This window comes from Papaver somniferum, chromosome 1 (assembly GCF_003573695.1).
Source record: "Papaver somniferum cultivar HN1 chromosome 1, ASM357369v1, whole genome shotgun sequence".
In the NCBI taxonomy this organism is placed as follows: domain Eukaryota; kingdom Viridiplantae; phylum Streptophyta; class Magnoliopsida; order Ranunculales; family Papaveraceae; genus Papaver; species Papaver somniferum.
The window spans coordinates 248,285,606-248,310,507 of NC_039358.1; the positions used below are offsets into that span (position 1 = coordinate 248,285,606).

The following is a 24,902-nucleotide window of genomic DNA, read 5'->3' on the forward strand; positions in this document are numbered from 1 at the left end:
GAATCTTCAACAGTCACTTTTGATCTCGTGGCTGTTAGGACAAACGTCGTTTGGTTCAGCTTTGGACGCCTATTGGTGCGGCGCTCCGGCGAACGACTACATTTTAAGCCCAAACTCACGTCAATTCATATCTCTATGTAAAAAGAGTATTATGGAGTTTACAAGAACTAATTAAAATGAGTGATAAAAAGAGTATTATGGAGTATTATGGAGTTTACAAGAACTAATTAAAATGTCTACTTAAAATATGAAATTTACTCTCCATTCTCATAAAATGTACCATTCTCATAAAATGTCTACTTAAAATATGAAATTTACTCTCCATTATCATAAAATGCACCATCTTCTTGAGGGTCATATTGGTCTTCATCGGTGTCCACGTCGGTTGTACCCTCATCAACTTCCGGCAAGGCATCATCCATAACCATGTTCGGAATATCACCATCTCTCAAGCCTTCTCCGTGTTGGTTCCATATGTGTGTAGTGAGTTCCAAGCGAAGTTGTCCCCAAACCGCAGGGTTGTACAATACATGAGGAGCTAGCCTTACATTTCCTTGAATTGACGGTTGAGGTTCATCTCCCGTGATCCCCCCTTAATCCTCATTCTGATATTCCATCTCAATACACATGTTGTGCATTATCAAGCACCCCATCATAATTTCCTTCATGTACGATTTTTTATAATAACGACAAGGTTTCAATATAATGCCAAACTTACCTTTAAGACCACCAAATGCACGTTCTATGTCCTTCCTTTTTGCTTCTTGGTATTGATTGAAAAGAGCTTCTCTATTGTTTGAGGCGGGTTTGTATGCTTGCACGATGCAACCATACATGGGATATGCACCATCTCCTAGGTAGTACCCCTGCTCATAATTCCTTCCATTGATTTGATAATGACAAGGAGGTGATGCACCATTAAGTTGTCTATCGAACAAACATGAAGCATGCAAGACATTGAGATCATTGTTCTGCCCACCCAACCCAAAATAGGAATGTCATATCCATCTATCATATGTTGCTACCGCCTACAAAACAACCGAGGGATATGGATTATAGCCGCTGTGGGAACCTGCTTGATCCATATGACATGCTCTCCATGCCCAGTGAAAACAATCGACACTACCAAGCATACCAGGAAATCCCCGAGCTTCATTTTCTGTTAAAATCCTTTCCATATCTTGAGCGGTAGGTTGACGCATGTATCGACCATTATAAAGCCAAATAATTGCATCCATAAACTTCATAGCATAATAGTAGATAGTGGTGGCTCCCATTTGTGTGTAATCATCTAAGGAATCCGGTGCAATGCCTTTGGCAAAATATTTCATGACGGCAACCATTTTCATATATGGACTATGACCAGGAATACCGCAAGCATCCGTTTTTTGGCGAAAATCATGGTCATAATCACAAACTTGCTCTAAAATTCTCAAAAGAAGTGGACGAGGCAAAGCAAACCAACCTTTGAACTTCTTTGTCCCATACATACATTTGAAGTTAAAGTAGACATTTTATGAGAATGGTGCATTTTATGAGAATGAAGAGTAAATTTCATATTTTAAGTAGACACTTTAATCAGTTCTTGTAAACTCCATAATACTCTATAATACTGTTTTTATCACTCATTTTAATTAGTTCTTGTAAACTCCATAATACTCTTTTTACATAGAGATATGAAGTGACGTGAGTTTGGTCTTAAAACGTATGGGACGAGACATGCAAAATGGCTACAACTTCATGTTCCTCATCTGACAGATCTACATCTTCTTCCGTACCATCTATCCATCCTTAAAATATGAAAGAAGGTGGCTGACAAATCAAGGGTTGCATGTTGCGAAAGTAGTAATAGTACCAATATTCAAGTACCACAACCATCGCAACTAAATTTGTACCCCTGGTTGACGAATCGTCGAGATATTTATAGGTATTACCTAACGAAGCTAGACCCCAATCATACTCCCCAACTCTGTTCAAGTCATCCAATAACGAAACCCAACGTTTGTCTACTTTTCCACTAGAATGCGTTAGAAGAAAATGACCAAAACACCACATGAAGAATGCTCGTGTCAATGTCACTGCACATTCAATATTATTCTGGCATTTTCTACTTTGAATGTAATTTTTCAAGACAACTAAGGAAAATGTATTTGTCTTAGAGTCCCATGGACCATGATTTTTGATATCCGAAAAATACAAATCATCTAAAGAAGGATATGTTAGATCAGTACCCAACTGCGGCATGACTACTGGTCGTTTACAAGGGTCACCAGTGGGAATTCCCGTTAACATGTACCAATCTAAAGGAAGGATGCCAATCTCAAACTCTCGAAAATGAAAGCTCCTGGTACTTTTCCACCATCTCTCAGTTATGGCTTCAACTAACGCTCTATCCCCATTGGCGAAATCAAACTCAAAAACAGAGGAAAATCCACAATTATCACAAAATTGTTGTGCTACCGGATTATCTTGCACTACAATTTGATAATACTTTTCAATATCTTTCAAACTACCTCTAAAGCTTACACTGCGAGAATCTTTCGTAACATCTTGACATACATGTCTATCACAATTTTTTGTCGAAACTATATCCAACAGATCTAGCAATTGATCCATACTCGTACTACAATCAATAACAAAGATGAAAAAAAATCATTATCATTCATTTTCATCCATACAAACTAAATCATCATTATCATTCATTTTAATCATACAAATTATTATACAAACTAAATTGCCATAAAATTATCAAAAATCAATCATTATCATTCATTTTCATCATACAAATAATCAAATTATCATACAAATTTACCTACACATTTTACCTACAAACTAATCATATAAATTATCATTCATTTTAATCACAAAAATGAAATTTTCATTTTTTGTTCATCACAAATACACAAATTAAACCCTAAAAATTATAAAGATCAATTTCAATCACATATCATTCAAATCACGTAAATATATCATCTAAATCGTGCATTGTATCAAATATAAATCACCAATTTCATCAAATTTTCATCATAATCAAAAATTAAGAAGAAAAAACCCTAAATTTATAAATACTTACCTCAATCAATTTCGTGGACGGAATTGAATGAAAATACTCTCAAACGATCAAGGATTTGATGGAGAACAAACCCACGAAAGGAATTGAAAAACAAATGTGTATGAAATCAGTGATCTACAACATGTATTTTCGGTTTGTAGTGAGAGAGAAAAGAAATGGGGAAGAACTGTCGGAGAAAGGTCTTATGTGTGTTTTGAACTTGATTCACAGACGCCAAACCATTCGGCGTCGTCAAACCTGGATGACCAAGTCAAACGCCGCTTGGTTCGGCGTTCCCTTGACGCTGCATTGTTTAGCGTTTAACGTCAAATGGTCAGGCGTTTCGCTGTTAGATTGGCTATCCCAAAAGGATTAGGAGGTTGCCCAAACTGACGAGGATGACCAGTCTAGCAGCTAACTATCTCTCCGCCTTATAACTTTAGGGGATGCCAGAGGTATAGAGTTTTTCACCCGTAAAATGTGCCGACTAAAAAATGGACCGAAGAGACAAAAGTGCTCAACATCGGTAAATTCGTGAGAATTTGTCGGCCAACATATCATTCCTGTAAGTGGGTCGAATCCCGAGCTGCACATTTAGATTTAAAATTAGGAAAATTTAAGAAGCTCAAACCTGTAACTTTATTCTTTAGAAGAAGGAGAAGGAGAAGCAGCAAAAATCAGAGTATGTTTGGTATGCCCTTAATTTCTATCTGAAATTTTGTTCAATCGCCATTCAAATCCCATGCCATTTTCAATTGGTTCAGAGTATTATCAGTTGAACCTCCAGAAACCTCAAAATCAGTTGAATTGATTTGCTATTTGTTATTTTAGGTAACGTCTATGATTGATTTGATGGCGTCTTTGGATCTCATGTCATGTGATGTTTCTCTATGTGAGGTTTTTGGAATTGGAGAAAGCTTGTAATCAATTTTGTAATGAATGAGGTAACAGCAATTGATCGAATTTGTTTTAGCTTTCGACATTGAAGCTTGTTCATATATGTCAATGGCCTTATAGGTATTGCGACATTTATATCCAAATCAATTTTGAATGGCCTTTTCAGTTCCTTGCTACATGTTTCCTTGTAATCAATCAGCTTCTGTTTTTGATCGACCGCCTGCATCCTGTTGCTAAGATATAGCACTTTCATGAGCCCGAAAAATTTCAGTGAAAGATCCAGTAGTGGCTAGCACATCATGAGTGGTGGGTTAGGAGTAAGATGTTGAAATTGAAATTGTAGGCTGTAAAGCAAACCACACAATACATAGAATAGTCAATGGATTCTATTGTTTAATATACAAGCAGTTCTAGGAAGTTTACGAATACTTGTGAGTTGAACAACTCAAATAAAATGTTAGTGTAAGGCTCCAGGCTGTGAATTGGGTTGACTTCAAAAATCAAGAATCTTATCAAAGATCATGTTGGCCACAATATTGGTAGATGTCAGCCAGTCTTAATCATCCGACCCAGCTTAATGTCAGAGCTTATCCCTACAATCTCCTATTGCAACTTGAGTTCCTTTCTTTTTTAATCAATTACTCATTCCTTGGTTAGCAATTGAGTTTACTTTCTTCACATCTTTTTCCAACTCTAAAGACATTCCTTTCCTACTCATAAACGGTAGTAATTGCTTTGGTTTTCTCTGCTCATCCTCGATTTTTTTGTATTAAGTTGATCTTTTGTGCTACTGTGATTCTTATGGCGCCTGAATTTGGTGCAAGTGTGATATTGAAAAAGCTGAGTTCTGTTGTTGCTCAAGAAATTAGTTCAGCTTGGGGTGTTAAGGATGACTTGAAAAAACTTAAGACAACCTTGGACATGATTGTGGCTGTGACATCTGATGCGGAGAATAAGCAGATTAATGACGCTGCTGTGCGACTTTGGCTCAGGAAACTGAAAGAGGTTGCTTATGACGCGGATGACGTGCTGGATGAGTTCTTGTACGAAACCATGCGTCGACGGGAAATGAATATCCACAAGAGAGGAAAGGTACGGGATCTCATTTCATCCGCAAACCCACTCTCATTTCAATTTAAGATGGCTCACAAAATTAGAGATGTCAACAAAACCTTAGATAAAATTGCTCATGATAAGGTTAGGTTTCAATTGGAACCTTCTAGCAGCATTGATTTTGCTCATGATCAAAGTACTGAGCAGCGGAACCGGCTGACTTCATCTTTCGTAGATGACTCGAAAATTATAGGAAGAGAGGGTGATAAATTACAGATTACAAAGATGTTAATGATGTCTGATGCGTCGTCATCAATATCATCTGGAAGTTATAGTCAACCAGAAAAAGTTTCCGTCATATCCTTACTGGGTATGGGGGGACTTGGGAAAACTGCACTAGCACAATTGGTCTACAAAGATGACTCGATTGAGAAACACTTTGAACCAAGAATGTGGGTTTGTGTGTCTTATGATTTTGACGTCTATAAAATCTTAACAAATATAATCGAGTCAATTACTAAAAGAAAATGTGACGATGTATCAAATGTTGAGGTCTTAGTTAATCAGGTTCATGAAAAGTTGAGTGGGAAAAAGTATTTGTTAGTTCTAGACGACCTGTGGAATGAGAATGCTGAGGACTGGGAGAAACTTAAAGACTTGCTAGTCGTGGGTGCTCAAGGGAGCAAAATTTTAATCACTACACGTAAACACAAAGTTGCATCTGTTGTTAAGGGTATAATTCCTCCTTATGAATTAAGTTTTTTAAACCCTGGTGAATGTTGGTCCATTATCAAGACCAGAGCATTTTCTCCTGGTGGAGCATCTGAAACCCAAAACCTGAGAGATATAGGAAAGGAGATAGCGAAAAAATCTGCTGGTTTGCCCCTTGTGGCCAAATTTCTAGGAAGTCTTATGCATTCAAAGAAGTCTGAGGATGATTGGTTGTCTATAAGAGACAACGACAGCCTCAATGGTATTTTGAATACAAATGAAAACCACAGCAAGGTCATTCAAGTTTTGAAGTTAAGTTACGATAATTTGCCATCTCATCTAAAACAATGTTTCTCTTACTGTTCAATGTTTCCCAAAGATTGGGAGATTAATAGAGAAACTTTGATTAGATTATGGATGGCTGAAGGGTTCCTTCAACGATCTATAAATTCTAGAGGAGGAAAAAGATCAGTTGAAGATATTGGAAACGATTATTTTTAGAGTTTGTTATTGAACTCATTCTTTCAAGATGTAAAAGGTAATGAGTTAGGTGATATTAAGACATGCAAGATGCATGATCTAGTACATGATTTAGCACTGTCTGTCGTTGACAGTCGTGAAATTATGACTGCGGATGCAACTGAAGCAGATGTTTCTGAAGTTCGTCGTTTGCAGCTAGTTTCCAATGAAGCAACATCAGAAATGCTTGGAAAAGCATTGAGCAACTCAAGCAAATTGCGAACAATTTTCGCACTTAACTTGAAAGGTGATTTTAAGATTAAGGATTTCGTTACTAGTAAGTGTCTGCGAGTACTATGTTTGATAGGTTTATACACTCTAGAAATTCCATCTTCAGTTGCTGCATTTAAACATTTGAGGTACCTCGACCTCTCATGTTCTACTATCGGTGAAGGATATGATGGTTACATCAATTGTCTTTACAATCTGGAGACATTAATACTGTGTCAATGCATTAGCGTCTGGAAGCTTCTCAAAGATATTGGCTCTTTGAAAAATTTAAGGCACATCTATCTTTCTCGTTCTGATATTAAAGTGCTACCTGATTCTGTGGTTCGCTTAAGTAATTTACAGACACTAGATCTCAGTGAATGCCTTAGTTTTGAATCGTTGCCAACAAATATAGGGTCGTTACAAAATCTAAGGTACCTTAATATTAGAGATTCGTTGATCACAAAACTACCAGAGTCTATCACTACTATCAGCAGTTTATCTGAAGTGTATTTCACTTATTGTAAACTCTTAGAAGCTTTACCTAGTGACTTTGGAGCATTGACACGATTGAGGGCGCTTTACCTTAATGGGACGGGGATCAAGTTATTGCCTGAATCTTGCATTACCAACCTCTGCAATTTAGAGGTAGTTGATCTAGGGTGGAACTGTGAGCTTCCAAAAGAAGTTAAGAACTGGCGGAAATTAAGAAGTCTTGAGTACAACAGAAAGGAGGATGAAACGCCTAGGGGTATAGATAGGCTGACTTGCCTTGAATCCTTAAGGTATATGGTGCGGAAAGAAGATGTTCTCAGACCGGATAACAGTGGTATTGAAGAGCTGAGAAGCCTGAGTTCACTTCAGGAGTTACATATCCTGAATCTCGAGAATGTGAGAGGTCAGGTAGACGCAGAAAGAGCAAACTTAAAAGAGAAGAAAAACGTTCGTCAGTTGAAACTATTTTGGTCTTTCATTCGAGAACCTGGTTGTCCCCCCGAAGATGGCGATGATGAGTGCAGTATCAGCAGAAGTATCAATGATGGTTTGGTGTTGGAAGGTCTTCAACCTCACCCTAATCTGAAAATACTGTATGTGCTTGGATTTTACGGTTCATGGCTTCCAAAGTGGATGGGTGGTGGTATTAATTCTTGTATTCCGAATCTGGTGGAATTGCACTTTTCATGTTGTGAAGGTTGTGACCAACTTCCAGCGCTAGGTCTGCTGCCATGTCTTAAGGTTCTTTGGATGACTGGAATGAAGACTGTGAAATGTTTGGGTAATGACTTTTATTTTGAAGAAAAGGGAGGAGAAGATGGCAGTAGTTACTCGATGAAGAAAGCAAACCCGGCTACTGTTATATCATTCCCTTCGTTGACTAAGCTGATCATCCAAAGCATGAATAACTTAGAAGAGTGGGTTTCTCCTCCTTCACCTTGTAAATCCTTTCCTCGCCTTGAGGAGCTGAGTATCAGTTACTGCAAAAGGTTAAAAACCACGCCTAGCCATTTTCCTTCCCTGAAGAAATTGGAATTAGAGGGCATCAGTGACCAGGATTTAATCTTAATGGCCAATAGAGGCCTGACCTCTTTTAGATCTCTTACTATAAGGAATTCTCCCGAGCTGATAATTTTCCCACAATGCCTACTCCTTAACAATTATCATCTTCAATCTCTAGAAATCTTGTGCTGTGAAAAGTTTCAAGGTTTTCGTCTAAATGAGGCTGAAGCACTATCATGCCCCGAAGGCAACTATACCAGCAACATCCGCTTTTTGAAGTTATTTGCATGCCCTGCTGTAACATTTCTGCCGATCTTGGAATTCTGGACTTCTATCCGGGAAATAAGTCTTAAAGATTCTGGAAGACTCAAAGGAGTGCTGAAAATTGATCCACCACAAGGACAATGAAATTCCTGTAAAGGCTGCGCTGTAGTGATGCTGCACAATGAAGGAGATGTGAGTTATCATGAAAGGTATGATCTTTCTCTCTCTCTCTCTAAATTATATGCGATTAGTGTTTCCAAGAAATTATGGTATTTAATTTTCAAGCACTTATTCTTTTTCTTTTTGTAGATGCAGTTCTTTGTTCGGCTAGCTGGAGTATTGCGACGGCCATTCAAATAGTATCACTATTGTTCCTACGGCTTCCCATTCAAGAAGATCTATATGTGGATGCAGGGCAATTTCCTCAACTTCTGGCAAGTATGGTATGCCTCACTGAACTCTTATCCTATTTTCGTACTGTCTTGATTCACATCTGTTTGCAGGACCATATACTCTCATACTGATTACACTGTGAAACTTTCTTGCAAATGACACCAAAAATTTAAAGAACACATGCTTGATAGAGTCTATATGAGGTACTTTTGCTGGAGAAAGACTCGATCATGAGAAAATTTAGCTTTAGTCCTTATTTAACTGTAGTATATTACGCTAAACATATGAGAACCTTGTATTAGGTTTCGATTATTCTGAATTATTTCCTCAAAGCCATGCTTTTGTTTATCATAGTAAGGTACACATTTGGGTGGTTATAAGCATAGAAATTTTGTTTCGTGACCATATTTGTCTTAAATTTTGAAAGGCCTTTGGATGATGTGGGAAGATTCTAATGTCAATCGAACTTGTACAGATACATATATTTAAAGCGTCTAACGACATTGGTGAACTGAAAGTCAATGAGCCAAAGAAAGCTAGAAAAACTAAATCTGCCAAGACAGAGGATGCTGAACAAATTACCAAGCCTACGGGCAGAAAAAGTCGCAACTCAAAGAAAGCTGGACATTGTGATGCAGAAATCAATTAACACAAGATCTTTGCTCAATCCAGAACCAAATTTTTTGCGGAAGAAGTACCAACAAACTCTAAACTCAACCGAAAAATATCTTTCCGTAGAAGGGAAATTATTTTTAACAAAAATGTGATAACAAGATCTTTCCAGTTATGAGAAAAATATATGTGTACAGTCTACAATGATATTTGAATCTGAGATATCTGCTGCCAGTATATTGAAAAGAATTATATTTGATGCATGTGGACAAGCTACTGGTTCATTGTCTTAGCAAATAAAAACACTAGTGGCTGATTGCAAACTGCACCGCTAGTACCCATCTTCCCTTCTGTGTTGCAGTAGAACTATGTATGCTGAGGCCTCAGACCCTGTAGTTCAGGATTAAAATCTGCATAGCCAACACAATGGTGCAGTAAAGACAGATTGAATATACGAGAGTGCATGAGGGAGAAAAAAACAATTAAAGCCCCGGTTTAGGAAGCGCCGCCTAAATTCAGCTATAGCTGGATCATCCAGATGCAAAACATGCTTGATCAAATCAGTTATATTTGGATCATCCTGATTCTCAAATTGAAGGCCGATTAAGTTTGAATCGAAGTAACCGCCGTGAAAGCCAGGTGGTATAGATGGATCCAGCCAGCCAACAACACCAAGTTTGAAAAACACTACTGTAAACAAATGGCCAGAATTCCGACAAGGGAAATTTAAAGAACGATCCGGATGGTCACCCTATGAATTTCAGAGGAACAAAGAGGGAGAGAAAAAAAAAATCTGTATAAAGAAGATTTTGGATATAGCCACGGTTCTTCAATTTCTTTTCCTCGCTTTCACATTAAACCAAGGTCGGTTTAGAGTTTGTTCTGAGATTGGAATTCATTTTTGTACCTCAACCCCTGTATATCGGCATGTGCCCCCAGATTTGGACTGACTAAAAGAAAACGGACATAGATTTGAAAATCCAGACTTCCGATGACTAGAGAATCTAATGTCCAATAAAATTCGGAATGAGCTTTCTGGTTTTGGGGTCGTTGATTTCCAATATGTAGGAGTTAGCGCGAGAGTGGTGTGTTGTCGTGTCGTTTAATTGATAACTAAGTCCACAAAGTTAACCAAAGCACAACAATATTAAAAAATTAACTGAGACCGAAGAATCGCAGCTGCATACGGTTTATTCCATAATCGAGAACCGAGAAAAGGTTCATTAATAGATACAAGATGATAGAATATCATAGAATTGATTCGGAATCTATTCTGTTACTTGCATTATGTGAGAAATTGAACGGTTTCACTAACTTACATGAGTTAGAACTTTAAAAATAAAAATGGAATGGGGATGCATAAATTTAGAAATATTGTTTATTTTGATAAACTCACCAATTTTAGTTGAAGGAAAATAAAGACTCGCATAAATTAGTCGGCTGAAATATTGGTTAGTATCCAAAGTTTGATTTGATTTTCTACTTTTAGACATGTGAATTGTGTAATATCTAATAAACTCTAAAAGGAAATCATAACGCGCATATATGAATTAAAGTCAACCAATATCTAATTTATGGCTGATTTAATGCCTTCAGAGTTATATAAGCTAGCAAACTTACCTTCCCATCACATTTTGTTACACACATCCTGTATTTTATAAGATGGGAAATTACCTTCCCAATCATAACCATCCTACTTCAATCACACATCAATCTCTAAGTTTTCGTTATGTTATATGTGGTTACTCATTGCAATAGGTTTGATTAGGTATTTGGTCTTTGTATTTGGATCCTAGCCACTCATAGTGTCTCACTTTGAAAGGATGACATAAATTTCTAAAAAAAAATTCTTAAATTAAACTACAAAATGTGGGGTTTTTTTTATGTGTGAATGGATCATGAAAAATCCTTAATTTGATGGTATGTTTATATATAAAGAGTGAATCTGGTAATTTTAATTTGAAAATCTTGCCTTATTTAGAGGTACCAGTTTCTGATTTTGTGTTGGTCACAGAACAACACAAAACTAGTTCTCTAAAATCTGCAAATTCTTCATTGTATTTGACCACCTTATTTGGTAAAGAAGACATAACTAATTTTTTTTTCTTCCATAAAATTTAATGAGATACAATAGTAAGTCATGGTTTGCGAAAGAATTTTAATTATGAAAAATGACTTTAACCGTTTAGAATCAATATTTGATTTTAGATTATAAAAGTTGGGTTAGTTTGGTTGTAATTGTGCAACTTCTCCTGAATTTGTTATCTAGACCTTCTTGAATTTATGGTTATTTTGAGTAGGATAACATAGACCAATATACTTTGTTCTGATCATAAATGGCTTTTGAACTATGTGTAATTGTTTGGATGGTAAAATATTCTTCTATCTCAAACACGAATTTAATGGCTATTTGTTGAGAATCGATATGTTGCTTTTTTTTCTCCAATTGAACAGTGTAGGGGGTACCTGTAAAAAATCCTTCGATGCTCAAGTTAGGTAGAGTTTTTCACAGGAGTATTAGTGAGGAAGATTTCTAACCTTACGAACCCATCTATTTATATGTCGCAAATCAGGATCTTACCCTCATTTTCGAGCTAAGCGTGAATTGCATTAATTGGCCCTTGCATGCCTCCTGTCCTAAATTGCATTGACTGGCCCTTACATGCCTCCTGTCATGAATTGCATAACTGGCCCTTGCATGCCTCCTAGAAGTTTCCAGAAACTTCCTCTATGGCCATTGAATTAACCAAGCCAAATAGTGCAAAGGGTCGGCCCAAACAATTAGGTGTACACATGCCAAGCCCAAAGAGAAAAGTGTGCATAAGCCCATAGGGTCGGCCCAAACAATTAGGCCTAGTTAGCCATATTTGGCTCATAAAGGAAGAATGTTTAGGCCTAGTGAACCGTACTTAGCAAACAAGAAGAGTATTTTAGGCCTAAATAACCCCATTTTTGGTGTAAATGTAATAGGGTACAAACAATAATTTGAACTTGAATTGTTTAATTCAAATTATTCTAATATTGATCGTGATATAATTTGAAAACAATAAAATTATTGATGTTGGGCATTTCACTTGATTACGGAACAGTAAAATATAGAGCAATCATGGTATATTAAGCATCCAGGGTGAGCGATCCATGCACAATTCCATAAGAAGTCAATTATCAAGACCTTGTAGAGACAAGACATAATATTAATTTACAAGCAAATAAAGTTTGAACCATGCTTGGACACATAAATTCAGTGACCATCAACCCTTAACAAAACAAATATAAGATTATACTAAATTCACAAATGAATCAGATCATTACCTTCATGATTATCTCATAAACATCACTGGGAATAAGAGGAGTCTTTACATCGTTGTAAAACTTAACATCTTGGAAAAACACAAGGTGATGCATGAGTATCATAATGCTCCCACTAGTAAGCAACATATGTAAATGTTTCATCTCTAAGAAAAGAGCAAGATTAACATCATAATACTTAGATGATGCATCCCTTTTACAAATAATGCATCAAAAGTTCGAGTTTGTGCTCCATGCATGGTTTTCAATGCCAAATGGATAATTTTTTTTTTTTTACTTTTTGTGAAACAAAATATTTCTAGATATTAGAAGCAAATAACCTATTTGGATTTTGAATTTATCAAGGAAAAAAATAGCAATGGGAGTGAAGTCATATCTTGAGATGCTCCAACAGACAACAATTATCTATGAATGGAACATTGTTCCTTTCGCCTAAAAAAAAATAAAAAAAATCCTCCAAGCCCATTAATGGTCCCTTGATCCGTTCTGATATCCTCCACTTCCCATTAGTCTATTACAATCTTCATCACACAGTCCAAGTAGTAGGTAAGAATTTCTTTCACCACTAGCTGGAAGGGAGAAGAATGGAATCAAACAAAAAGAAATCAAAACAAAAAGAAATCAAAAGGAGAGAATTTAAATAAATAAAATAAATTTTTAAGATTAACCCTAAAAATCAAACCTCCTTCTCCTCATTATCTTGGATCAAAATCATTTTCATTAAAGAGAAAATATCCTCTGGTACTTTCAATATTATCATCATCTTCAGGTAATTAACAAAACCCTAACTAACTTTTTCGATAATTTCATTCTGTTTATTCATGTATCTAATTGTTTAGGCTGTTTGATAACCAATGATGGTTTAATGTTGTTGTTTACTTGTTCTAATGATTAATTGGAATGGTTGAAATCCTAGAATTCTATGTATAGATTTGTGAAAATTGTGAAATTGCAGATGAAATATGGATAAATAGGGAATAAAAGGGTGTACAGATAGTGTTCATGGATTTTAACTGCGTAAGTTTTTCATGTACACAATTCATGTAGATAGATTAAATCTAGGTATTGGGTGCCAGAAAACTGTGAAATTGCAAATAAAATATGTAATAACATAGTGCATATATTCTGTTCATAGATCTTTAAATGCGTAAATTAGACGGAATCGTTTTTCATGTACGAAATTCGACCATGTAGGTAGATAAAATCTAGGTGTTGGGTGCCGAAACATGGATAGGATACAGTTACATGTATAGCAGCTAAATTGTCCAGCGAGACCCCAGAAAAATCTAGGCCTCCACAGTTTGGCTTATGGAATTTTGCTTTAAGTTTCATTTCTTCTTTAATGTTTACAAATTGATAATTGTTTCTTCGAAACCATTATGGTGTACATATTTTTGAAACCCCCCAAATCGGTTAACTTTGGGGAGCTCCATGGACAACTTGGCAGTCAGGATGGGGACTCGAACAGATCTCGGGAATGAGTTAGCCAGCCCCATGGCGAACTGGGCTGTTCTCAGTTGGTTGTTCGATTTAACTCTTTGCCAATACTAAATTCTCCTACCTGGTTGTTTGCAGATATGGATGGTGGTATAACTCCAAGTTTGTTCCCACTACATCGTTGTAAAACTTTGCATCTGGTTTATATTCATTGCCCTTTTCTTTGGTATATTATTATCATCCCCTGTTGATTTGACCTGTTATGAGTGCTCCAACATGCTTATTTGTAAATCTCTAATTCAAGTTGATTAATACTACAGGTTAGGCATGCACAAGCAGTTCATAATGTAGAAGCTGAAAAGGATGACAGCGCATATCTATCGTACTCAATTTTTGATGCACCTCTTACCCCTCTAGGTTGGCAACAGGTCATTTCTTTGTTCCCGTGTAATTATTTACTTTATTACATGGGTTTATGGTTGGATATCTCTATTTTGTAGACTTCGGCGGTGGGCTTAACACGAATTGTGATAAACTGATAATATTGTGCAATCTTAACAGGTTGATAATTTGCGAAATCATGTTTATGACTCCGGCCTTATTAAGAAGATTGAGCTGGTAATTGTATCTCCTATGTCGAGGTAAGATAACCACTTTAAACTGCAATGTGCTATTGCATTAGGAATCAAAATAACCACTAGATAGTGTCGATTTTTTGGATTTTAGTGAGTAAGTTTTGCAGGGAAGAAAACTGTATGTAACATTTAGTCGTCTTTTTTTAAGCAAAGCTTGTCATAAGAGTCATATTGAACTCTATCAGATGGTCTCCCGAGTTACTCTTTTAACTAGTGTGGTGGTGTTATTGACTGTAACCACAGAAAACTTGGATTGGTGATGATTTTATCAATAAATATCCTCTTTTACTGTTGCAGGACGATGCAGACAGCAGTTGGCGTATTTGGTGGCGGAGGATATACTGATGGAATGGATATACTCCCTCTGATGGTGGCAAATGCAGGGAATAACGACCGTTCTGCATATTCAAGCTTAAATTGCCCACCAATCGTAGCAGTAGAGCTATGTCGAGAATATTTGGTATGTAGGAAGCATTCTGTTATTTCTTTTTGCTTCATTTTGTGTCACATTCAGCCATAATACATATTTATTTGGTCTGGGTAGCATAAATGGGCATGTAAATGGAATAAAAAAGCAACATGAAAAGAAAGCAAGCGATATCTGCTTTTGTATGTGTTCTATATGCGAAATTTACTATGCTTCTCTGTGCTGTATGAAGCTATGAGAAGGGGATTTGGGGTCAGGTTTATTAATTTTCATGTAATTAAAGTTCACTCCGAAGGTTTACGCACTTTTCTACGTTACAAGACTATTCCATCTTCTGCTTGTATCTGACTCCTAGTGTTGTGTAGCTAAAGGAAGTTCGTCCGTGTGATAAGAGGAGAAGTGTCAGCGAGTATGTGCCCCTTTTTCCTGCTATTGATTTTTCATTGGTGAGTACATATTCGACCTTAGCCCATTTTGATGTTATTGTCATTCTTTGACTGCTTATCTCTGGTTCAAAGGAATCTAATTGACAGTTAAGCTAATTTTTGTAGTTGTTTTCAGGTTGAAAGTGATGAAGACACTTGGTGGAAAACCGACGTAAGAGAACCAACCGACGGTGTGACAGCAAGGGGAATTGAGTTTTTGAACTGGTGAATGTTGTTTCTTTAGTCTTCTTTTTTTGTAGTATGAATGATCATATAAGAAACTTGAACAAATCAAATACCACATTGGAAATCATGTTTCGTTGTATGCTTCTATTTGGCTGCCAAAATTTTGTTGAATTGTTATGATCCTAAGAGAAAATAGTATCTTCATGATAAACCATGCATACTATGGCTTGTTAATATCTAAGTTATTTGGTTATTGAATCAGACCTGGCATAGTCACAAAGCTCTTTCTCTTCCTAGCTTACCATCAGGAAATGGGTTTTCATAGAAGGATATTAGCATTTTGCCCAAGTTTTCAGTGTTATTACCTCACCCATTACTTAACTTCCATTTGGCAAAACTCTGGATTTCCACATTATATATCCGTGTTTCGGTTGTAATATTTATTTATCTTTACCCAGGTTATGGACGAGGAAGGAGAAAGAAATTGCAGTTGTTACACATAGTGGATTCTTGTATCATACCCTAAAATCATTTGGAAGTAGCTATCATCCACTGATGAAGGACGAAGTCTGCAAGCAGTAAGTGTTTAATCCACAAAGATTCTTTTTCATATTGTCCTTTGTTTTTAGTGGGTACTTGCCACTTCTTTGTTTTGTGCAAATGCCACAAAATGTGCTTACTTTTGGGAAGTATTTGTATTCCCTGTTGACAGACCAGACTGGCAGTAACAAATCACACCTAAACAAGTCGACCTCATATTCCTTAATTTTTACACCATTGCGGGTCCCCAAAAACAGATGTCACATTTATGTTAACTTCTAGAAAATGGCTGCATTGTTCTGTATTCTGCCGGCTCCCTAGGAGCTGAATCGTAACAGTCTTCCCATAACCAAAACTTAAGTAGTTAACTGAAAGAAAAGGTTGAAGCTGGCAGAGAGTCCTGATATGTTAAGTAAATGAATTTTTTACAATATTCACATTGTTTGAAGCATACATCATGTAAATGCCATAACTTGTCAGCGGTTCTAACTTCTAGCTTTCTATTTAAACCACCAGTAGCTTCACCAATTGTGAACTTCGGTCAATGGTGATTGTGGATAGAGGGTGAGTGTAACTACTTGCATTGGTTTTGCATAGAAATTTGTTCAAAGGTTTTCTACCTGTCAATGTTCAAAACTTTGCTTCATTTAAATATCAGTATGCTTGGGTCGGATCCTTCGGTTACTAATTATCCAGGCAAGATTCCGCAAGGTCCTGATGTTCCAAGTGCAGCAGTGAAAATACCACCCAATTCATCATCTTAGACGAATGTGGGTAAGTGGAAATTGAACCTGATACACTCTAATATATTTTATGAATGCCCCTTGTCTTGATTGCCATTTCATTTTAGGTGATTGTTTTTCTGTAATAGTAGTTTTCATTGGGAAGTTCAACAGAATCTTCTTACATGAGACAAACTATTCTAAATTTTTATTGATGTGTGATCAAAATGCAGTCTGACAATCAAACTAAATCTAACTCATTATGTAATGAATCCTTCAAGAATCAGATCCAAGTCTTTTTCTTGTTTTCGTGTCCTATATTATAAATTTGTTTCTGCTCTTAGAAAATTTTAAGTAATGATAAAAAGGACTAATTTGTATTTGTTCAGGAGAATCCAATATTATGTGCAGCTAAATTGATAAATTCTTACATAGATACAAACACACGTATATAGAGACATAGTCAATGTATCATGTGCATTCACGTTTATGCATTAAAATCTCAGCGCCGTTATTATTCTCTCATTACATGTCTGCATATTATAATAACCATTTTTTGTCAGGAGAAATAAGAAAATTCATAACCACTGTGAACTCATGACCAGATACAGAGAACCCTAGTTTTTATATCTGAAAAGAGAAATAAGAAAATTCATAACCACTGTGAACTCATGACCAGATACAGAGAACCCTAGTTTTTATCCGTTAGTTGATAGATGGCCGTGATTCCCATTACGGATGGGGAATAAAAAATCATGTTAATGGGGAGGTGCTCTTCTTCATGGGCTCATGACTACAGCTTCCTTTAGTCTAATAATTGTAGTAGCAAAGATATGTGCAGTAGTAGTGCAGACATACTCTGGTGTGTATTTCAATTGCATGTGAACTCTCATTATAATATACAGTCGACAGACAGAAGAGAAGTGATAAAAACTGTGGATGAGTTGGTGCCTGTGTGTTTGAGTTCTGACTGCGTATAAAAATAACTCGTAAAATAGTTTAATCCAGAGCAATCCAGTCACTGCACTAAACGATATCATTATTATCTTATGATGGAACATGGTTCATTTATCTCTAGCTTTTAATAAACTGTCTATGTATTTCCTTGGCACATTTCCATAAGCAACTTAGGAATTAGTTGTAAGCACTGCTTCCAAAACTTCGTGTTCAGTCTAAAACCATACCGGACTGACTGACGTGTAGTCTTAGAACTATGCAGGTCCATCGACTAGACTAACTAAGATTCACCGTTCTGTTAACTCTGGCCGATTGGTAACCTCATTAGTGTTAGTTGAAAATCTCACACTATCGGATAACCGCAGTGACTAAGCGTGGATAATATTGGGGGAGGATCGGGTCCTTGCAAATGGTATTAGAGTCGACCACGAGTTACCTGTCGAGGGTGAAATAGCATGCTTGACGGATTGTGTTTGGAAAGGGTCTCATGAGTGAGAAAACATGCCAAAGTCTAGGATGGAACATATTCCGGAGCCGAGGACGGCTCCAAATTAAGTTGGTGGTATTGTAGTACTCAGAAACGGCATGTAGCACTCGTCAAATTGAGTACAGGTAATGGTTTGTCTTTTCCTAACACCGAGGCCTTTTCAGCATAATTGGCTCCATAGTTGGCAAAAAAATCTCTATAGCTAAGCATGCTCAGTATTGGGTAATCCTTGGATGGATGACCTCCTGAGAAGCTGCTGCTAGATGACCCCAGCGGTGACCATTCAAATCCCAAAACTATCAGATGACCATAGCGGCTAAGTGAGGACATTATCAGTAGAGGGTCGGGTCATTACCTTATACGACATTACACTTCCAAATATGAGGTTATTCGTTGCATAAAAATAATAAAACCACGATTAGTTAGTTAGTCAAATCGTTAAGTACTTAACTTAATAACAATACGTTGTACTAATAATAAACTCCATTTATCAAAATACGTGAGGCGATGCGAAATTAGTCACTGGGCACCAATACTTTCCACCGTCACTATGGTCTACTTATTAGCCGATCTAACTAAAATTGGTGTTGTTTTTTTCATTAAAAAAGTACTTTGAAAACATATTTATAACAATATTTTTTTCATCCTAGTGTTTGTTAAAGATGTCATAAAGTGATTTTTATGTAAAACACTTCCAAAATCTATCAATTTAAAAGTGGGGGAGAAGGATCTTTTAAAAGCTTCAAAAGCAAATGCTATAGTTCACCCTACAAAAATTATCCTTGAATCTATATATCACCAATTTCAATTCGTTATATTTTATTCTTTAAAGATAATTATTTTTTATTTTCAAACTACATTTTATGTTATATCGTATTACTGAATAATAAATATTAAGCAATTATTGATTTTTAAAAAGTGGTTAAGAAAAATAATAGTTTTTAGTAATAATACTAATTAGTAAATTTAATATAACATATATGTACTTTAATAGTAGAAAATTTACTTATTTTAAACACAATAAAATAGAATAAGTAACTTTTAGAGATACGTCTTCTTTTCTCATTTTCTCACTAACATTTGTTGACCCAGATATTTTCTCATGCGCAATTTGATCGCTTTTTAAAATTGTTTTAGCTTTGGTTTATAATTTGCAGCCATTAAATTGCTTCTTTTTTTTGTACAGAGCTTGGCACAGTAACGTACATCGGCAACCATTCAATTTCTTTTTTTTACATAGCTCAGCACAGTAACGTACATCGGAAAAGCACTTTTACAAAGCTCGCAGCAACACCAAACTATCCAAGTATTAGCTAATAAAAATATATTTATTATCATTATTAGTAGAATAATTTATATAAAATATAATTTTTTAAAAATATATTTTCTATTAAAAAATAAAAAATTAGTAGAATAATTTATATATTATCATAGAAAATTAAAAGAGTATTTATTACGAAGAATTATGGAACCTTAATGACAGGATAAATTTTATCTGTTAGATGCATTTTTAATCTCAATCACAACCATCACTTATGCAAACAATTACATTTCTAGATTTATCTCTTATGAGGACAAATCTGAACCGCCACTTACATAGAAAAAATTAGCCAAAGTGTGTTTTATATTTTTGATATATAAGTGGACCTCGGTCCAAAGTCAAGGAAAAAAGCGAGCGGCATGCCTGCACATCAGCCTTAGCAAATGTCAGCAGAATGGCAAGCTAAGCTGTCTGTCCATGCCAGGTAAGCATATCTATTAGCGCCACGTGCAGCCGCGACTGGAACAGGCTAAGGTATTGATTTCCGGTCGGGTCGGGTCTGGTCCGGTCCTGAATTAAATATTGCCTAAAATACTCACGGATCTTGATTTAGAATTGGTATAAAAGAAAGGAAAATCCTATTGATATTATGCTCACGGATCTTGATTTAGAATTGGTATAAAAGAAAGGGAAATTCTATTGGGATTAAAGGAGTACTATGCTCACGGTTTAATCGAGGGTCTTTTTTGGTTTTCTTCGTCTTCAAATATAAATTTTCCGTCAGGGACATTATTGATCGGGTATATATATCGGATTTAGATTCTGCTTCTAAATATATTCCTCCAATCTATGTTTTTAAGATTACGATTGATTTTGATGTTTTGTACCCTAGTTGGGTATTGGACGGATTTAATTAATTTTGTGTATGTGCAATGGATATATATATTTTTTAAATTCGGATTTTGCATGTTTTTGAATTATTATCATTCATATATAATTCTTTTTTCTTATTTAAATTTAAAGGGATGCTATAAGTAAATTGGTTCTGTATCGATCAAATTTACTTAAGAAAAATAATACACTCAATCTTCCTTCTTCTTTTATGTTGTTGTTATATTGGAAAGCCTAAGTTATAATAGGTTACGGAATTGTCTTGAAATTCTTTCATCCGTAGTAGTTACAGTATATAAGGGGCTATTATGCCGTATGAATTTTATGTGATCTTTATCAATTTGAATTCTTTGGTTTGTTATTGTTTTCAGTGACATATATAATTCCTTCTCCAAAATTCTGATTTTATTTTTGTTTTCCATTAAGTGTGCGTGCCAATGGAGATAGTAAGAAGGTATATATGATGTTGTATCGTCACACTTCTTAAGGAAGACAAGCATGGAGCCATTCGTTAATTCCAACTCTCTTGGTGTTTATAATTGTCTTGCGGCTCATGTTCATATTCGTAGGTTACCCGACGACATTGTAATAGAAATTCTGGGCAGGCTCCCGATGAAATCGCTCATGCAGTTTAAGTCGGTATGCAAACATTGGTTGTTTCTGATTAAACAAGATACGCACTTGATTAATTTACATTTCAGCCGTTCAAAATCACGCCCCAATCTCCTCTACATCAATCCAATGCCAGAAAAGGGCATCGGTTACACTAGCTTTCTCGCTACCTTTGCAGCAAGCAAAACAATACAACAAAATATTTCTTGTGCAGACATATTTGAAAGCAGTAGTACTAGTACTGGTGGTGAGGAAGCACAAGTGGAAGCCATTATAAGTAAGGTTAGGATAAATGACGATAAATGGCTCCGTTATGATCAAGTCTTTGAACCGATACATGGTTTGGTTTGTTTCGTGGATTATAAGAAGACACATGCTGTTAGGGTATACAATGCAAGTACAAGGGAAGCAACACCGTGGATCAAATCAACGTTGCTAGCAGAAGAAAATCACAAGCTTGCAAACCAGGGCAGCGAACTTGAGATAAAAAGTGTTGCTAGTTCATTTTATCGATTTGGGTTCGACCCAGAGAAGGGCCAACATAAAGTATTCTGCTTTTGGAGACTAGCTGCTAAACCTCCAGAGTATTGTTATAGTTCCATTGACCGCCCTGATTATGAAAGTTGGGAGGCATTGACCTTGGGCCGTGACACTAAATGGAGAAGGATCAACGCGCGCAGTTCCCAACGAAAAAAAACAAATAAAAATTACAGCGGTGCTCCCTCCGATTAACAGTCATCGGCCGCAGGTGTATGCAGATGGTACCATATATTGGAGTAACAAAGGATATTCTTGGGATAGCAGCTCTAATCGTGATGATCCTGATGTCATAGTTGCATTTGATGTTGGAAGTGAAAAATATAGAGTTATCCCAATTCCTAATTTCATCCTCGACGAGCCTCGTGATGAGAAGATGTATAGGCTGCCTATTTGTATGCTAGTATTGGGTAGCCATGTAGCTCTGTTATACCGGTTGGGACCTTCTGTCGTTAAGTTATGGATGCTAGATGATGGAGATGACAAAAAACTGGGAAATTGTCGAGGAAAGGGACATAATTGGATCTCAGAGACTATAACTGCACTACCCTTTAGCCGTGACAATTGGATTCAAGGTTCTGCGATTGCTGGAAGTACTGACAAGATATTCTTTGAATGCCGGCGATGGGAAAACTCTGTATGCTTGGTCGTTGTATTCATATGATCGTAGGAAAAAGACTTGCAAGAAGATTGAGATGGATGGAATCTCCTCGTTTACCCTTCCCTCCTGCATGTCCCTAGTAACAACCTTTACGGAAAGCCTCTTTCCTGTCTCAGCCTCTCAACAAGAGGATAAAGTTAGCAGTCTTGGTGGTGTAGTCGGTTATCACGCTAGTCTCACACACTAGAGGTCCCCAGTTGGAACCTGGGCTCAGACATTTTGAATTTTTTTATTTATTTTTTTAATTCAACTTTGGCATCCCATCATCAAGCAAAAGATCAACCCTAGAAATCAAAACTCCTCCTTCACATTATCTTGGATCAAAATCATCTTCATTAAAGAGAAAATTTCATCCAAGTACATTTCTGCTTCTTTCAGCTTTATCATCATCATCATCATCTTTTTCAATAACTTCATTTTTTGTTTATTCATGTATGGATTTGTTTAGGCTGTTTGATTACCAATGGTTTAATGTTGTTGTGTACTTGTTCTAATGATTAATTGAAATCCTAAAATTTTATGTATAGACTTTGGTGGTGGCCTTCACACAAATGGTAATAAAAACTAATAAATTATGCAATCTTAATAGGTTGATAATTTGCGGAATCATGTTCATGACTCTGGCCTTAACAACAAGATTGAGCTGGTGACTGTCATTGTATCTCCTATTTTGAGGTAAGCAATTGATGAGTGCCAAATATTGTATATATTTATCCCTTTTTGTTGGCATTTAACTCATCTTTTGTGCATTAATTCTACATTTTATCCCATATTCTGTATTTTCATTGTTTTCAAGAATAAATATTTTTCTTACTTAATTTTGCATTTTTAGGTAATAAATAAAGTTTGGATGAATTGCGGAGCGAAAAGAGAAGAAAAGTAGTGAAAAGACGGGAGGAATTACGCAAGGAAGCCGCGAAGAATGGTGCGCACAAGACCAAAAGGCTAGAAGTGGGCTCAAGAAGGAAGAATTGTTCTTAAAGAAGATATGGGCTTGGCATACCCAAGGCCCAAAACCCTTACCCAAACCCATTTTCTATATCCAAGCCCGTCTCGGATTTCATCCGTCAGATCGAAGCATTTCAGCATCCTACGGTCGCTCCATCATCGCACATCAAACTCCGAAGCCCCCGCTTTACATCGCAACGCCCATCTCCATCTTGGGTCGTCCGTTTCGCTACATCCCTTCATCCGACGGTCGCTCCACGCTTACCTCCGTATCGCCGTTGGATCCACCTACCATCTTCCCATCCATCGGTCCAGCTTCGCGAAACATCAAAATCCTCTACACTTGCTCAACACCCTAGTACCTAATACCTATACCCATTGCCAAACACACCCTTCCTCAAACCCCATCGACACCATCTTCCCCCCCCCCCCCCCCCCCCCCCCTCTCTGCAACAGTACCACCATGTCCGTCTCCATCACCACCATCTTCTCCCCAAATCACTCCACCATCTACGCCACCAAATCACTCTACTCTACCTATAACCAAAAACCCATCATCACTATCACGTTTTACCTCTTTTTCATCAACTAATCTCCTCAATTTCTCATCTCTCATCACTGAAACCCTAGGTGAGAAATTGAAGATATAAGTTGATGTTAGAGCAGCAATTGGAGCAGGAGATGACCCAGGAGAAGCAGAAGAAGAGTGGGTCGACGAGATGGAGTGAGTATCTCATCAAAATTAGGTAAACCAAATTTACCTAATTTTCTGTTTTTGGGGAAAAGGGGCTGTGAACCCTAAACTGATAATTGGGGGGTATAAATTGGTATTATGTGGTGTGTGTGAAGGACACGGTGTATCTCTCTGGATTAGCCAGTAGAGAATTGAGACAATTTTTATTTTATGCAATTCCAATTTCAGTCTTCTTATGCAATTAACAGTTGATTGTTATGTTATGTTTGAATTATTTCTGTATGATGAATGCTTGTGTTTGTAACATGTTGAGCATGAGCTAAGTAGCACTAAGCTAAGGCTCAGTTGAAGCCTTGTGTACTGTCAATTGACAGGTTGCTAGGATAGTTCTCTCTGTGCCATGTTTTGCTTGAGCAAATGGGAGATACCAATGCTCATAGTGCCTGTGATTGGCTGTGCTGTCAAAAGACAGCCAATGCTAGGGGCAAACTATTGAGCAATTTAGTATTCTTCTATTTCTAGATGTATGCATAGGATCAAACTCAACCTAGAAACATGTCATTTGATTAGGACACAAGGTGGATCCTAAGCCTTGGCTTAACCACCAATCCCTTTGCAGTCACCTCTATTCAGTTCTATTTTGCTTCCTGATCAGTTATTCTCCTTGCCTGTTTTTCTTGTTTAAATTCCTGCAATTTGTAGCTGTTGTGCACTGAAATCAGTGCACAATCCTCACCTTGCCCTTGGCTTCCAAGCCTTGGTTCTTTGCTGCTTTATCTTGTTGTTTTCTTAGCTGTTTCCTTTGCTTTACCTTGCAGCCTTGGTTCATGCCATTTGCCTTCTTTGTTTCACTGCCACTATAACATTGTGAAATTGTATCTTGTTTTACAACATTTGCTAGCTTAGGAAAACTTCTTGTATGCTCCCACTCCCTGTGGACTTTCCCCTGCTTTCCTTCCATTCTA

The 24,902-nt window shown here is 36.7% G+C and overlaps 4 protein-coding genes and 1 non-coding gene across 11 annotated transcripts; 4 read left to right on the forward strand and 1 right to left on the reverse strand.

The window, feature by feature from the left end:
• Positions 1-314: 314 nt before the first annotated feature.
• Positions 315-1,490, reverse strand: LOC113276396. Its single transcript, XM_026526002.1, has 3 exons — positions 1,041-1,490; positions 719-971; positions 315-454 (listed from the first exon to the last, which is right to left on the reverse strand). The coding sequence occupies exons 1-3, from the start codon at positions 1,488-1,490 to the stop codon at positions 315-317; spliced, it is 843 nt and encodes a 280-aa protein (XP_026381787.1).
• Positions 1,491-3,538: 2,048 nt separating this feature from the next.
• On the forward strand, positions 3,539-6,245 carry LOC113324494 (putative disease resistance protein RGA3). Of its 3 annotated transcripts, XM_026572825.1 has the most exons (3): positions 3,539-3,743; positions 3,884-3,996; positions 4,942-6,245. In XM_026572825.1, the coding sequence occupies exons 2-3, from the start codon at positions 3,992-3,994 to the stop codon at positions 6,212-6,214; spliced, it is 1,278 nt and encodes a 425-aa protein (XP_026428610.1). In that variant the 5' UTR covers positions 3,539-3,743; positions 3,884-3,991; the 3' UTR covers positions 6,215-6,245. The 3 variants fall into 3 exon arrangements, with proteins under 3 accessions (XP_026428610.1, XP_026428602.1, XP_026428606.1); XM_026572817.1 differs by having other exon boundaries at positions 3,884-6,245; XM_026572821.1 differs by having other exon boundaries at positions 3,539-3,734; positions 3,884-6,245.
• Positions 6,246-6,264: 19 nt separating this feature from the next.
• LOC113324475 (putative disease resistance protein RGA1) lies at positions 6,265-9,471 on the forward strand. Of its 4 annotated transcripts, none has more exons than XM_026572797.1 (3): positions 6,265-8,412; positions 8,513-8,646; positions 9,072-9,471. In XM_026572797.1, the coding sequence occupies exon 1, from the start codon at positions 6,284-6,286 to the stop codon at positions 8,345-8,347; it is 2,064 nt and encodes a 687-aa protein (XP_026428582.1). In that variant the 5' UTR covers positions 6,265-6,283; the 3' UTR covers positions 8,348-8,412; positions 8,513-8,646; positions 9,072-9,471. The 4 variants fall into 4 exon arrangements, with proteins under 4 accessions (XP_026428582.1, XP_026428593.1, XP_026428589.1 ...); XM_026572808.1 differs by having other exon boundaries at positions 8,513-8,641; XM_026572804.1 differs by having other exon boundaries at positions 8,519-8,646.
• A 3,464-nt stretch (positions 9,472-12,935) lies between these two features.
• On the forward strand, positions 12,936-17,196 carry LOC113324507 (phosphoglycerate mutase-like protein 1). Of its 2 annotated transcripts, none has more exons than XM_026572832.1 (10): positions 12,936-13,286; positions 14,093-14,154; positions 14,275-14,382; positions 14,516-14,595; positions 14,887-15,049; positions 15,382-15,462; positions 15,578-15,666; positions 16,086-16,205; positions 16,684-16,731; positions 16,826-17,196. In XM_026572832.1, the coding sequence occupies exons 2-10, from the start codon at positions 14,095-14,097 to the stop codon at positions 16,929-16,931; spliced, it is 855 nt and encodes a 284-aa protein (XP_026428617.1). In that variant the 5' UTR covers positions 12,936-13,286; positions 14,093-14,094; the 3' UTR covers positions 16,932-17,196. The 2 variants fall into 2 exon arrangements, with proteins under 2 accessions (XP_026428617.1, XP_026428618.1); XM_026572833.1 differs by having other exon boundaries at positions 12,942-13,286; positions 16,687-16,731.
• Positions 17,197-22,438: 5,242 nt separating this feature from the next.
• TRNAV-CAC lies at positions 22,439-22,512 on the forward strand. Its single transcript has one exon. It is a non-coding gene; the product is annotated as a tRNA-Val (tRNA).
• The last annotated feature ends 2,390 nt before the right edge of the window (positions 22,513-24,902 follow it).